The sequence below is a fragment of the Nicotiana sylvestris genome, chromosome 9 (assembly GCF_000393655.2).
Source record: "Nicotiana sylvestris chromosome 9, ASM39365v2, whole genome shotgun sequence".
NCBI lineage: Eukaryota > Viridiplantae > Streptophyta > Magnoliopsida > Solanales > Solanaceae > Nicotiana > Nicotiana sylvestris.
This window is the reverse complement of record NC_091065.1, coordinates 176,773,627-176,788,316: the sequence shown is the minus strand read 5'-3', so window position 1 is coordinate 176,788,316 and position 14,690 is coordinate 176,773,627. Positions and strand designations below refer to the sequence as shown.

The window sequence follows — 14,690 nt, the reverse complement described above, 5'->3', positions numbered from 1 at the left end:
AAGATCGAATACAATAAACCTATTATCATCGACTATTCCTCCAACCACGTACATAACGAAAGACTAGTGCACTAGGTGTTGTTCATTAATTTTCAATCACTTGTCTGTTGCCACCTCCTTCACACACAACTTCCTATGTTAATTATAAAAACTACGTCATGAGTTCAAGTTATAAAGACAGTCTTTAGTAGAAATGTACGGTAAGACTGCATACAATAAATTTATTACCATCGATCATTCTTCGAATGACATATATAATGGCAGTTTAGTGCACCGAAATCCAGTTATTAAGTTTTCAATCACTTATCGGTTGACACCTACTTCACACACTACTTACTATGTTACTTAAAAAGTGTTCACCATGTAAGAGAATAAGAGATCATGCTTCTCTCATTAGACAACGCAATTGCAAAGTGGGAATTGGGGGGTTGTTCCTCCAAATCTTTGACAATACCTTTCACTAAAATCAGTGTACTCCCCACAACGTGTGAAAGGTTAAATATATCGTACCATGTACTGAATATGCAGGCCATAGCCAACTCGTCTTTATTTAATATTCACTATTTAATGAATTTGTTAGGGCACAAAAGGGTAGACTACTTAGGCTAGTGAAATTCCAACTCAGTATAGTAAGTAATAGAAATGCTTGAAGTTTGCCCATTTCAATGTGGTCAAAATGCATCCGAGAATTTTCTTTTTGTAGTTTTTGGGAAAGACAAATAGGATTAAAGGCAAAAATAAAAGAACTTTTAAAATAAAACCATATATATACCAACCGTGTTATAATTTTTCTAACATTAGTATGATTTTACCCTGATGCGCCATATCATTTAGCATTTTTTTATATATTGTTATTACGTTTGCGATCGAAAGTCATATGTAATTAGTTTTTAATAACTTAATAGTGTAAAAACATATTATACCATCAGTGGAGCCACATGCACCCAAGGTGTGTCAGTCAATACCCTTTCGTCGAAAAATTGCATTGTTTATCTCGGTAATTTTTTTTTAAAATATGTATATATACTATATAATGACACCCCTTGACTTGTTGGTGAGTTTGTTTCTTTATATTTTGACTCACCTTAATAAAAATCCTGGCTCCGCCACTACCATTTGTGTAATCGAAATAACGGTAATACCCTAACCGACATGGGCAGATGCACCTTGTCTCTAGTGGTTTCACGTGACACCTCTTAGTCGAATTCTTTTACTAAATATCTATGTATAATAATAAGCAAAACAACTCCAACACTTTTAACAGAAAATGGATTTAAAACAGTTTAAATAATAAAACTTCTCATAAACAGGATAGAAAATCCAAAACACAATGCGAAAACTCCCAACATCGGGGTGTCACTAAGTACACGAGCATCTAAATATCAAAAGTATGGCAAAAAAACACTGTCTATAATAGTCTGAATCTAAATACAACGAGTGAAAGGATAGGGAAGGAGAGACAAGGTCTGCAAAAAAGTCGAGCAGCTACCTCGAAATCTCCGAAGGGTCAACTACGCTGTGAATCAACACTCACTGTGTCCGAAAACACTCGGATCTGCACACGAAGTATAGGGTATAGCGTGAGTACAACCAACTCAGTAAGTAACAAGACTACATAAAGAACTGAAAGTAGTGACGGGCTTCACAATTATAGTTCAATTACAGTGATTTCAACATAGGAAGGTAGGCATGCTCTCAAGTTCGATAAATTAGGTCAAAGCAGTCACTTCATGATAAGTTTAAGAGAAACAGAGTGTAATATCTTTTAAAAATTTCAAGACAGTGATACTTGGAATCTAAGTGCAACAATAATGAAATCAAATGCATCCTCTCAAGGTCACAGTCACTCAACCCTCCCATTCACTCAACACTTGGCACTCGCACTCAGTAGGTACCTACACTCACTAAGGGTGCATACAGTCTCCAAAGGGGCTCCTTCAGCCCAAGCGCTATAATCCGCACGGACAACTCACGTGATGTAGTATAAATATCTAGATCCGCACGGACAACTCACGTATTGCACGGACAACTCACGTGCTATAGTATCGATATCTCACAATTAGGCCCTCGGCCTCACTTAGTCATCAATCTCTCCAGTCTGTCAGGCTCTCAGTAATCATGAAAATCAACCCAAACAGAAATGATATAATGTATCAACAAGGAATAATAGAGACTGAGATATGATATGCTATTAAAACTGAGACTGAGTACAACACAACAATTTAGCAGATAGATTAACATGTACACGACCTCTGGGGGCCCCTTCAGTACCAACACATGGCCTAAGCATGATTTCTAATAGGGTTTGCAGCTCAATTACTATATCATATGAAGAATTTACTAATATCAACGGATTAATCATCTATACAATTTCATGGAATGGACTAAGTCCCAATTCCTACGGTGCATGCCCACACGCCCGTCACCTAGCATGTGCATCACCTCAAAACCAATCACATGAGACATAGTCTGGGGTTTCACACCCTCGGAACTAGAACTGTTACTTACCTTTATACGAGAAAATATCTACTCCAACACACCTTTGCCCCGCAAAACAGCCTCTGAATGCCTCGAATCTAGCCATAAATAATGTAATACAATCAACACGGGCTAAATGAATCGATTCCATAAGGAAATACTAAATTATGAATCAAAAGTCAACGATCGACCCAAAGCCGTCCCTCGGGCCCACATCTCGAAATCCTACAAAAGTCACAAAATCCAAAAGCCCATTCGACCATGAGTCCAACCATACCAAAATCACTCAAATCCGATATCAAAATCTTGATCAAAACCTCAAAATTTAGCTTAAGAACTTTTCTTCATTTCCCCCAATTTTCCACCCCAAATCACAAATTTAATGATGAAATTAAAAGCATAATCATGAAAAATAACCAAAACTAGGTATGAATCACTTATGTCAAACACCAACGTGAAAATCTCTCCAAAAATCGCCTTCCATCGAACTCCCAAATTAATATTGTGTTATGAACTCAAACCCTCATTTTTCAAACTTATAATTCTGCCTAGGTGTGCCTTCTTTGCGAACGTGGAAAGAGCCTCGCGTTCGCGAAGTACAAACTTGACTGCTCGGAAAAATCCTCTTTCGCGAATGCGAATTCCCCCTCGCGAATACAATGCCTTGCCGAGCTTGGCCTACGTGAATGCGTCCACTTGACCGCGAATGTGATGCCTTATGGCCTAGTGCCCAAGCCTGCTTCACCCTTCTACGCGAATGCAAGCTCCCTCTCATGATCGCGATACACACCTACCCCCGACCTTCACGAATGCGAGACCTATCTCGCGAAAGCATTAGACGAAACCAGTAATAGTAAACCAGCAGTCTTCAGCTATAATACCAAGTCCAAAATTTATCTGTTAACCATCCGAAACTCACCCGAAGCTCCCGGGACCTCAACCAAATATACCATCAAGTCCCAAAATATCATACGAATTTAGTCGAGCCCTCAAATCACCTCAAACAACATCAAAAACACGAGTCATACATAGATTCAATCCTAATGAACTTTGAACTTCCAATTTCTACAAACGACGCCGAAACCTATCAAATCACGTCCGATTGACCCCAAATTTTGCACACAAGCACAATTGACACAACGGACCTACTCCAACTTCTGGAATCCCAATCCGACTCCGATATCAAAATTTCCACTCCCGATCAAACTTTTCAATTTTCTAACTTTCGCCATTTCAAGCCTACTTCAACTATAGACCTCCGAATGAAAATCAAAACACGCTCCTAAGTCCAAAATCACCCAACGAAACTAACAGAACCATCAAAATTCCATTTCGAAGTCGTTTACACATAAATCAACATCCGGTCAACCTTTCAACTTAAGCTTCCAACTTTGAGACTAAGTGTCTCAATTCATTCCAAACCTCTCTGGATCCGGACTGACTAACACGGTAAGACACATAACATATATAAAGTACAAAATGAGCAGTAAATGAGGGAATTCTCGAAACGGCCGGCCGGGTCGTTACTTCCTCCCCTTCTTAAACAAATGTTCATCCTTGAACAGGTCTAGTCTCAAACAGGTGTAGATATCTGCTCCGCATCTCCCACTCGGTCTCCCAAGTAGCCTCCTCAACTGGCTGACCTCTCCACTGCACCTTCACTGAAGCTATATTCTTTGACCTCAACTTTCGAACCTGCCGATCCAAAATAGCTATCGGCTCTACATTATAAGTCAAATCACCATCCAATTGAACCGTGCTGAAATCCAAAACATGAGACGGATCGTTGACATACTTCTGGAGCATAAAAACATGAAATACTGGATGCACACTCGACAAACTAGGTGGCAAGGCAAGCTTTTAAGCCATCTCTCCAATCCTCTGAAGTACCTCAAACGGCCAAATATATCGAGGGCTCAACTTGCCCTTCTTCCAGAATCTCATAACACCCTTCATGGGTGAAACCTTGAGCAGAACCTTCTCCCCAACCATATAAGCAACATCACGAACCTTTTTGTCGGTATAACTCTTCTATCTAGACTGTGCCATGCAAAGCTGCTCCTGAATCAATTTAACCTTGTCCAAAGCATCCTGAACCAAGTCAGCGCCTAATAGCCTAGCCTCACCCGGCTCAAACCAACCCACCGGATATCTACATTTCCTCCCATACTGAGCCTTAGATGGAGCAATCTGAATGCTCGATTGGTAGTTGTTGTTGTAGGTGAACTCCGCGAGCTGCAGAAACTGATCCCATGAACCCCTAAAATCAATGACACAAGCGCATAACATGCCAACCAATATCTGAATAGTGCGCTTGGACTGTCCGTCCGTTTGAGGGTAAAATGTTGTACTCAACTCGACCTGGGTGTCCAACTCTCACTGCACGGCTCTCCAAAACTGCGATGTAAACTATGTGCCCCAATCTGAAATGATGGACACTGGCACACCATGAAGGCGAACGATCTTGGGGATGTAAATCTCAGCCAACCACTTTGAAAAATAAGTAGTCCCAACTAGAATGAAGTACGTGGACTTGGTCAGCCGGTCCATAATAACCCAAATAGCATCAAACTTCCTTAAAGTCCATGGAAGCCCAACTACAAAATTCATGGTGATCCACTCCCATCTCCACTGGAATCTCTAGCCTCTGAAACAATCCGCCCGGTCTCTAATGCTCATACTTTATCTGCTGACAGTTAAGGCACCAAGCTATAGACCCCACTATATCCTTCTTCATTCTCCTCCACCAATAGTGCTGCCTCAAGTCCTGGTACATCTTCGTGGTGCCCAGATGAATGGAATATCGCGAACTACGGGCCTCCTCAAGAATCAACTCGCGTAACCCATCTACATTAGATACACATATCTGGCCCTGTATCCTCAACACCCCATCATCACCGATAGTAACATCTTTAGCATCACCGTGCTGAACTTTGTCCTTGAGGACAAGCAAATAAGGATCTTCATACTGGCACTCTCTGATGCGATCAAATAAGGAAGACCGAGATACCACACATGCCAAAACCCGACTGGGCCCCGAAACATATAATCTTACGAATTGGTTGGCCAAGGCCTGAACATCAACTGCAAGCGGTCTCTCTCCAATAAGAATAAATGCAAGGCTACCCATACTCACTGCATTCTTACTCAAGGCATCGACCACCACATTGTCCTTCCCCGGATGATACAAAATGGTAATATCATAGTCCTTTAGCAGCTCCAACCATCTTCGCTGCCTCAAATTTAGATCTTTCTATTTGAACAAGTGCTGGAGACTCCGATGATCTGTAAATACCTCGCAAGACACACCGTAGAGATAGTGCCTCCAAATCTTTAATGCATAAATGATTGTAGCCAACTCAAAATCATGAATAGGGTAGTTCTACTCATAAGGCTTCAACTATCGCGAAGCATAAGCTATCACTCTACCCCCTCCATCAAGACACATCTAATACCGATCCAAAAAGAATTACAATACATTGTATAAGAGCCTGAAGCTGAAGGCAAAACTAGAACTGGAGTTGTGGTCAAGGCAGTCTTGAGCTTTTGAAAGCTCTCCTTACTCTCATCCGACCACCTGAAAGGAGCACCCTTTTGGGTCAATTTGGTTAATGGCGATGCAATAGATGAGAAACCCTCCATAAAGCAACGATAATAACCAGACAAGACGAGAAACCTCTGAATCTCCATAGCTGAGGATGGTCTGGGCCAACTCTGAACTACCTCTATCTTCTTCAGATCCACCTGATCCCCTCACTAGACACCACGTGCCCCAAAAACGTGACTGAACTAAGACAAAACTCACACTTGAAAAACTTGGCATAAAGCTTCTCCTCCCTCAACCTCTGCAACACAATCCTCAAATTCTAGGCATGCTTCTCCTGGCTACGAGAGTACACCAAGATATCATCAATGAATATTATGACAAACGAGCCGAGATAAGGCTGAAATACACTGTTCATCAGATGCATGAATGTTGCTGGGGCATTGGTTAGCCCAAAAAATATCACAAGAAACTCATAATGACCATAACGGGTCCTGAATGTTATTTTTAAAATATCCGAGTCCCGAATCTTCAACTGGTGATACCCAGACATCAAATCAATCTTGGAGAACACTCTCGCTCCCTGGAGCTGGTCAAATAGATCATCAATGCATGGCAATGGATACTTGTTCTTGATTGTAACTTTGTTCAACTACCTATAATCAATGCACATCTGTATAGTACCATCCTTCTTCTTCACAAACAAAATCGGTGCGCCCCAAGGCAACACATTAGGCCTAATAAACCCCTTATCAAGAAGTTCCTGAAGTTGCTCTTTCAATTTCTTTAACTCAGTGGGTGCTATACGATACGGAGGAATAGAAATAGGTTGAGTGCCCGGTATCAAGTCAATCCCAAAGTCAATATCCCTGTCGGGCGACATGCCCGATAGGTCTGTAGGAAACACATATGGGAAATCTCGTACCAGCGGAACAAAATCAATAGTAGGGGTATCAGCACCGACATCCCTCACAAAGGCCAAATAAGATAAACAACCCTTCCTAACCATCCACTGAGCCTTCAAATATAAAATCACTCTGCTAGGAACATAGTTTAGAGAACATGATGTTTTAACTTCAATACCACACAAGAGGGGGTGATTTGTATGGTGGCCAATTTTTTGCTTAAACTGATTATAAAAGAACCTGGTTCTTCCAAGTGTTCCTTAACCTACTATTGCAGAAATAGTAAATACGGAAAGTAAAGAACACAAGTATTTTACGTAGAAAATACCTGTCTCAAAAGGTGAAAAAACCATGACCTACTTCCTAGTAGGATTTTCTCAAACTCTTCACCAAATCATTGAGCCAAAAACTGTATTTACAAAAATACTTTTGTAAACCTAGGACTAACTCTAATCCCTTGTAGCAAACAGCTTCTAACTGTTGCGACAACTTCAAGTTAACTCTAGCTAACTTGAATACTCTGAGTACATATTACAATTATTTCTAGATAAAGCTGAAAGGTACAATATTAAAATACCTACTACAATTAAACTAGAATAAAAAATAGACACTTGGAACTGGTTCTTCTATCCGGTTCATGTAGCTTCAGGTTTGCACACTTGAATCACGCACGAATTGCTTGCAAAATACCTTGCTATTTTTCTCTCAATTCCTGTTTAACTTATGCTTTTGTGCATACCTATAAAATGAGAACATCCTGCAATATATAGAGTTAGTAGATGAAGAAATAACTAGAGTTCTAATGCTACTCTTCCTTGGTGGAAGGGTTCTAGTTGATCTCAACTTCTAACTTCTCCTTTATCTTGGATAGTGTTCTCTTTGATTAAGGAGTCATTCTCCTTATCACTTATGCAGCCTTTTCGATCAGGAGATATCAATTATACCAAGTTAAGATTATGTCCTTTACGTGCACCCCTCATGCTCGAATCTGCCCATGTCTATGCACACAAGGGATGGACCTGGTGCATGCCTGAGCTTCCTTTGTCAATTTTCAAAACAAACCTTCACTTGGGCCAAAAAATTCTCTCTTTTTGATGATGATAAACTCTGTGCTTCATAAGCTTAGGCCCTATTTCAACTCAGCTCAACATCAATATTATGTTAGAAACATTTTTTTTATCACTTATCATCAAAGACCAGGTACATTAGGTTATAAACATCACTGTTCAAAGTGTAAAGCATAACCTTTTTCCCCCTTTTGGAATCATCGAAAAGTTGCATAAAAATATGAGATAACCAGATTTTAATACTTACTCATGGCCACTGGGGCTACTTCAAATGCAATCATGGATTAATCATCATAGATCAAGCTAAGAATTTTAATTATCAAAAAAATATAAACAAACAGTTAGAGCAAAAGACCGTGAATTTCATTGATGATTGATAAGATTCTACCACAAAGCATAAGAAGAAATAAAAACACTGGAAACATGAGCAAAAAAAAATCCCGAACTGGGTCACTAGTTGATTTATACTAGGCTAGGAGGCTTAAGGCTGGGAAGAACTAGGTGCTTGTTTTTTGGCTTTGAGAAGTTTCAGCATATCTTGAAGAATGCCATCATTCTTCTCCTTTTCTTGCCAGCTCGGTTCTGAGAGCATCTCTCTCAGTCTCCACCTTAGCCAACCTTTTCTTCAGCCGCTCAATCTCATCATCCTTTGCCCCACTCTCTTGCACCAAGGCTCTAACCTTGCTATTGAATGGTGCCTTCTTAGATGAACCAGGTTCATTAAGAGTGTCATGGACCTCATAGTCATAAACAATCAGAGTTTTCTCCCCAAAGGGATCTTTGCTTGTAGCTACCTCCCACTTCTTAAGAGGCACCTTAAAATGTGTAAGCACAGTTGAGAGAATGAAGCCATAGGGAATGGAATGAGACTTGGTGCCACTTATAACCCTATCAAGAAGCTGGATTATAAATCCAGGCCAATTAATCTGCCTCTCACTGTCCAAATACTACACGAGGACCAAGTCCATGAAGCTTTCAATGTGCCTCCTTTCCTGCCTTGGCAGAACACATTCGTTGACGAATTCAAACATCACTTTGTGGGGTGGCGTCATCTCACTCTTGCACACAGCCTTAGGCTTAATTTCCTCCTTATTGTCACCAAATTTTCTGGTAATGGCAAGACCAGTAGGAAGATTTTCTAGGATTGGCCACTTAAGCCTTTTGTAGTCATTGTACCCCTTAGTAGGTACACCTAGAATTTCACCCAACTCCTTCATATTGAAAGAGATTTGCACCCCTTTCACCAAGCTGGTAACCCGTTTATCCTTCACCGCAGCATTTGCCATAAACTTAACAATTTCATCCCTGGCCAACCTGCCATCCATATGAAGGACCATGTCCTTCCAGCCTTACAACTCCAATTTTTCCAAAAGCAACACCATTCCTTCCTCCTCCAAATCCCTGAGGAGTCTGCCCTTTAGAATTGTTCTCTTGCCAAAATTTGCCATCTTGTCCTTTTCAGTATTTGAATCATCTTCCTCTTCTTCTCCACTATATTATTCTTCCTCAACAATTTTTACTTGTTTAGTTTTCACTGTAGACCTGGTCCTTTTTGCCAGGGTGGATGGTTCAACAGATGTGGACTTAGAAGTAGACTTCTTAGTGGAAGTCTTGGCTTTCTTGGGTTTGGGAGTCTGAACCTCCACCTCTTCAATCACATCTTCATCTTGATGGACCAGGTCCATCTCATCAACGTCAACAGCCTCAACAAGCTCACCCACCTTCTTCTTCCCTTTTTCAACTTTTTTTATTTTGCTTTCTTCTGAGGCTCTTAGCAAATCTGCCTCATTCTGCTTTAGCTGACTTCTTGTGGCTCTTCCTCTTGTGGGGCGAATTTCAATAATGTCAGAAGGGCCATCCTTCCTTTTCTTGTTAGCCCTAACAGTGCCAGGACTCTTAACCATAAAAGTTCTCTTCTTCTTTGGGTTGTAGCTCTCACTCACTTTCTTCAATAGGTCTGCGAGGGTTTCTTCTACTAATGAACCAGGTTCATCTACATTTTGTCTAATTTTAACTAGCCTTTCAACGACTTCACCAGACCCACTTCCCCTTTTTTTCACACTTTCCTCCATTTTGCCAGATTCTGCTCTATAAATAGCCATTATCCCTGCATCAAGAGTGGGTGAAGAATCAACCACTCTTTTTCACTACGAACACCCTTACTCTCCTTTTCTTTTTCCTTTTTATTTTTACCACCAATCCTTCTGGACTCAGAAGATTCTACATCAACCATAGATCCAACAAGAATAAACATGTTCTCCAGATTCTCAGCTAATTCAGAAATGACTTCAATAGTAGTATTTGGGCCAGAGGTTACCTGTTCTCCAGAAGACCCAGTTTCTTCCCCCTCAGTAGTAGACTTAAAGGATTCTTCAGAGTTCTAGGCTTCTTGGGCTTGGCTAGATTTCAATTGAGCGTTTAATTTCTTTGATAATGCACTCCCAGCCACTTTCTTGAGAACAAGCATCTTAACTTTTCTTTTCTTAGGCTGAGGAGTGGTTGAAGATGAGGAGCACGGTAGGGGTGTGCCGGGGTTTTCAGAAGGGTTAGTCATTTCTATGCTTGGTTCTGGAAGGAAAAGAGAGATAGATTGAATTTTGGAGAATGAGAGATGATGGAGAGTTATTTTGACGGCTTGAAAATTTGGAGTAAAGACAAAGATGATGATGATCAATTTAAAGGGGGTAATTAATGGGTAACGGTAGGCTTTCTAGACTCTTAGAAGTATAATCAAACTAAATGTCAGCTTTGAAAAGATGTTAGAGTCTATCCCTAATATCTAGGTGATTTAATTCGGTTGGGAGTCTTTGAATGGAACTGATTCACTTGTAACAGATAAGTTCAAAAGATCTTTGGAATTTAGTAGGACTCTTCTCATTGATCCAAATATTATTATTTCAAATTATACAGAGTGCAGAAAACGTGCCTATTTATTTTGATGAACCGGATTTTTCACTGAAAATTCTCTCGTGTAAGTCTAAATTTGCCAAACAGAGAAAATATCATTAGAGATTAATGAATCATTTTAACACATGACACAAAAATATACTATTAAAAGTATGAGATTGAGCAAGATTTAATCTACTTGTGTACAAAATTTTACAAATTTTCTAACCAATTTTTTTTTTCATTTTTTTCATTGTGAAATTTCAACTGGTCCTTTTAGGTGATCTTAATCATCCCTAATTCCAATTTGTTTCTCTCAAAGTGATCTTTACATAAGGTTTTTGTGAAGATGTCAGCAATTTTCTTGTTAGTAGCACAAAACTCCACAGTGATCAAGCCTTTCTCATAGTTGTCCCTCAAAAAATGGTGCCTAACATCTATGTGCTTAGTTCTCTTATGATGAACCGAGTTATTTGTCATACTAATGGCACTAGTGTTATCATAAAATATAGGGATATAACCAATATCAATTCCAAAGTCCAATAATTATTGTTTGATCTACAACAATTGAGCACAACATGAAGCAACAACAATATACTCAGCTTCAGCAGTAGATAAGGCCACTGAATTTTGCTTTTTGGTAGCCCATGACCCAAGACATGAACCAAGAAAGTGTGCCATACCTGAGGTGCTCTTCCTATCTACAAGAAAACCTACATAATCAGTGTCAGAATATCCCACTAGATTAAAATTACTACCTTTTGGATACCAAAGACAAAGATCAGTGGTGCCTTTTAGATATCTCAAAATTCTCTTGACAGCAGTCAAGTGAGACTCTTTTGGATTTGCCTGAAATCTTGATCAACAGATGTTGCAAAGGCCTACACTGAAAATAATGTCAGGTCTACTAGCACTGAGATACAATAATGAGCCAATCATTCCCCTATACAACTTTTGATCAACAGATGAAACAAGTTCATATATATCCAACTTTGTAGTTGTTGCAATAAGAGTATCAATTTCTTTGGAATCTTCCATTTTAAACCTTTTAAGCAGCTCTTTTACATACTTCTGCTAATGGATCATAGTTCCATTTGAATTTTGTTTAATTTGTAAGCCTAAAAAGAAATTAAGCTCACTCATTATGCTCATTTCAAATTCACTCCTTATTAGTTTAGAAAATTCTTTACTTAGCTTATCAGTAGTTGCTCCAAAGATTATATCATCAACATATATCTGAACTACCAAGAGATTTTTACCTTTTTCTTTCAAAAATAAAGTATTGTCAATTTTACCTCTCTTGTAGTCATGCTCCAGCAAAATTTTTGATAATCTTTCATACATGCTCTTGGAGCCTGCTTGAGCCCATAAAGTGCCTTGTCAAGTTTGTACACATGATCAGGATATTCCTTGCCTTCAAACCCTGGAGGTTGCTTGACAAACACTTCTTCCTTGAGATAGCCATTGAGGAAGACACTTTTGACATCCATCTAATGTAGAGGGAATTCCATGTAAGCAGCAAAGGCTATGAGGAGTCTTATTGCTTCCAATCTTGCAACTGGAGCAAAGGTCTCATCATAGTATATGCCCTCCTTTTGGCTATATCCTTGAACCACCAATCTTGCCTTGTTCCTTGTAACTGTTCCCTCTTCATCAAGTTTGTTTCTGAAGACCTATTTTGTGCCAATTACTGATCTATTCTTGGGTCTTGGTACTAGTGCCAAACTTGACTCCTTTCAAATTGGTTGAGTTCATCTTGCATTGCATTTACCCAGTCTGCATCCTGCAAAGCCTTAGCAACATTTTTAGGTTCAATAAGAGATAAGAAAGCATCAAAAGCACAAAGATTCTTTAATGAAGATCTGGTTTTAATTTTAGAGGTTGGATCAGTAATTACGTTCTCAATGGGATGAGAACTTTGGTACTTGTAAGGTTTCACAACCAGCTAGTTTCCTCTTGATATTTCTCCAATGTTTTACTGTGGAGGAACATGCTCATGGATAAGTTCCATCGAGGTATGAGATTCAATTCCTCTTTGTTCAGTTCCTCCTGTCAGGTTGCCCTGAATAGGAGAACATGTTCCATCACTTGTTCCTTTTTTGGTGTAGCTTCAGCTTGGGCTGTTATTTCATTTAAGTTTCTTACCAGCCCAATTGCTTCATTTTTACGTTCCTATCTCTCAGAAAGAATGTTAGTTTCATCAAAAACCACATGTACACTTTCTTCTACACACATAGTTCTTTTGTTGTATTATAAGCTTTACTATGTGAAGAATATCCCAAGAATACTCCCTCATCACTTCTGGGATCAAACTTACCTAGGGAGTCTTTACCATTATTGTGCACAAAGCACTTGCATCCAAATGCCCTAAGATGGGATATATTAAGTTTTCTCCCTTTAAGTAACTCATAGGGAGTCTTCTCTACAAGAGGTCTAGTCATGCACTTTTGATGATGTAACATGCAATATTTACGACTTCTGCCCATAAGCTATGGGGCAGTTTACTAGAAAGAAGCATAGTCTTAGCCATATCTTCAATTGTCCTATTCTTTCTTTCAACTACTCCATTTTGTTGAGGAGTCCTAGGAGAAGAAAAATTATGACCTATGCCATGCTCATCACAAAATTCAACAAATTTAGCATTCTAAAATTCAGTACCATGATCAGACCTAATTGATGCAAGTTGATTACCTAGTTGTTTCTAAGTTTTTCTAACAAAAGAAGTGAACATGTCAAATGGTTCATCTTTAGATGTTAAAAACAATGTCCAGGTGAACCTAGAGTAATCATCAATAAGAACCATCACATATCTTTTACCACCTCTGCTTAATGTTCTTATTGGATCACAGAGATCCATATGGACCAGTTCCATTGTTCTGGTGGTACTTACCACTTTCTTGCATTTAAAAGAGGAGTTTACCTGCTTCCCTCTTGCACAAGCCTCACAAATTTTGTCTTCCTTGAACTTGATATTAGGCAGCCCGATCACCAGGTCCTTGGAGACTAATTTGTTGAGTTGACTCAGACTTGCATGTCCAAGTCTCTTGTGCCAAAGGAGGGGATTATTGTCCAACACACTTAAGCAAGTGAGTTCATTTTTTTAAAGTGTGGACAGATCTACAATATAAATATTGTTTACTCTTTTTCCCTGCAAAACAATCTTGTCAATGGTAAGGTTTATCACAAAACATTTGGTAGAGATGAATGCAACCAAGTTACCTCTATCACACAGTTGTGATACACTGATTAGACTATATTTGAAGACATCTATCAAGTAGACATTCTCAATAGAGTGAGACTCTGTCTTACCTACCTTTCCAACCTCAATGATCTCACCTTTCTTTCCATTTCTAAAGGAGACATTACCTCCTTTGAGGTCATCAAGTGAAAGGAACTGGTTCTTGCTTCTTGTCACGTGCTTTGAGCAACCACTATCCATGTACCATATTTGGTTGCTCCCCTTCACTTAGACCTGCAAAAGGAAATCAGGGGTTAGTCTTAGAAACCCAAACTAGTTTGGGTCCATTTCTATAGGCAAAAGGATGAATCAGATTCTTTTTGGCCCAACCTGGCAGCCTATTTTTTCCTTGAACAAATATTTTATTCTTTTGACTAGCCTTTTCTTTTGTAGTACATTCACTTTTGTAGTGACCAGTTTTACCACAGTGTGTGCAGATTTTGTTCTTAGGAAGTGTGAGGTACTTGCTTTTGGGATCTCACTTAGGTGCAGGGGCCCCGTATCCAAGTCCTCTCTTGTTGCTACTATGGTGTTCATGTAGCCATGAAAGTGCATCGGAGGACCTGTTCCAT

The 14,690-nt window shown here is 39.4% G+C and overlaps 1 protein-coding gene across 1 annotated transcript; it reads right to left on the bottom strand.

Annotated features, from left to right (window-relative positions):
* Positions 1-4,509: 4,509 nt before the first annotated feature.
* LOC138878637 (uncharacterized) lies at positions 4,510-6,905 on the bottom strand. The gene is made up of 3 exons (XM_070158327.1): positions 6,679-6,905; positions 5,160-5,456; positions 4,510-4,738 (listed from the first exon to the last, which is right to left on the bottom strand). The coding sequence occupies exons 1-3, from the start codon at positions 6,903-6,905 to the stop codon at positions 4,510-4,512; spliced, it is 753 nt and encodes a 250-aa protein (XP_070014428.1).
* Between the last annotated feature and the right edge of the window lie 7,785 nt (positions 6,906-14,690).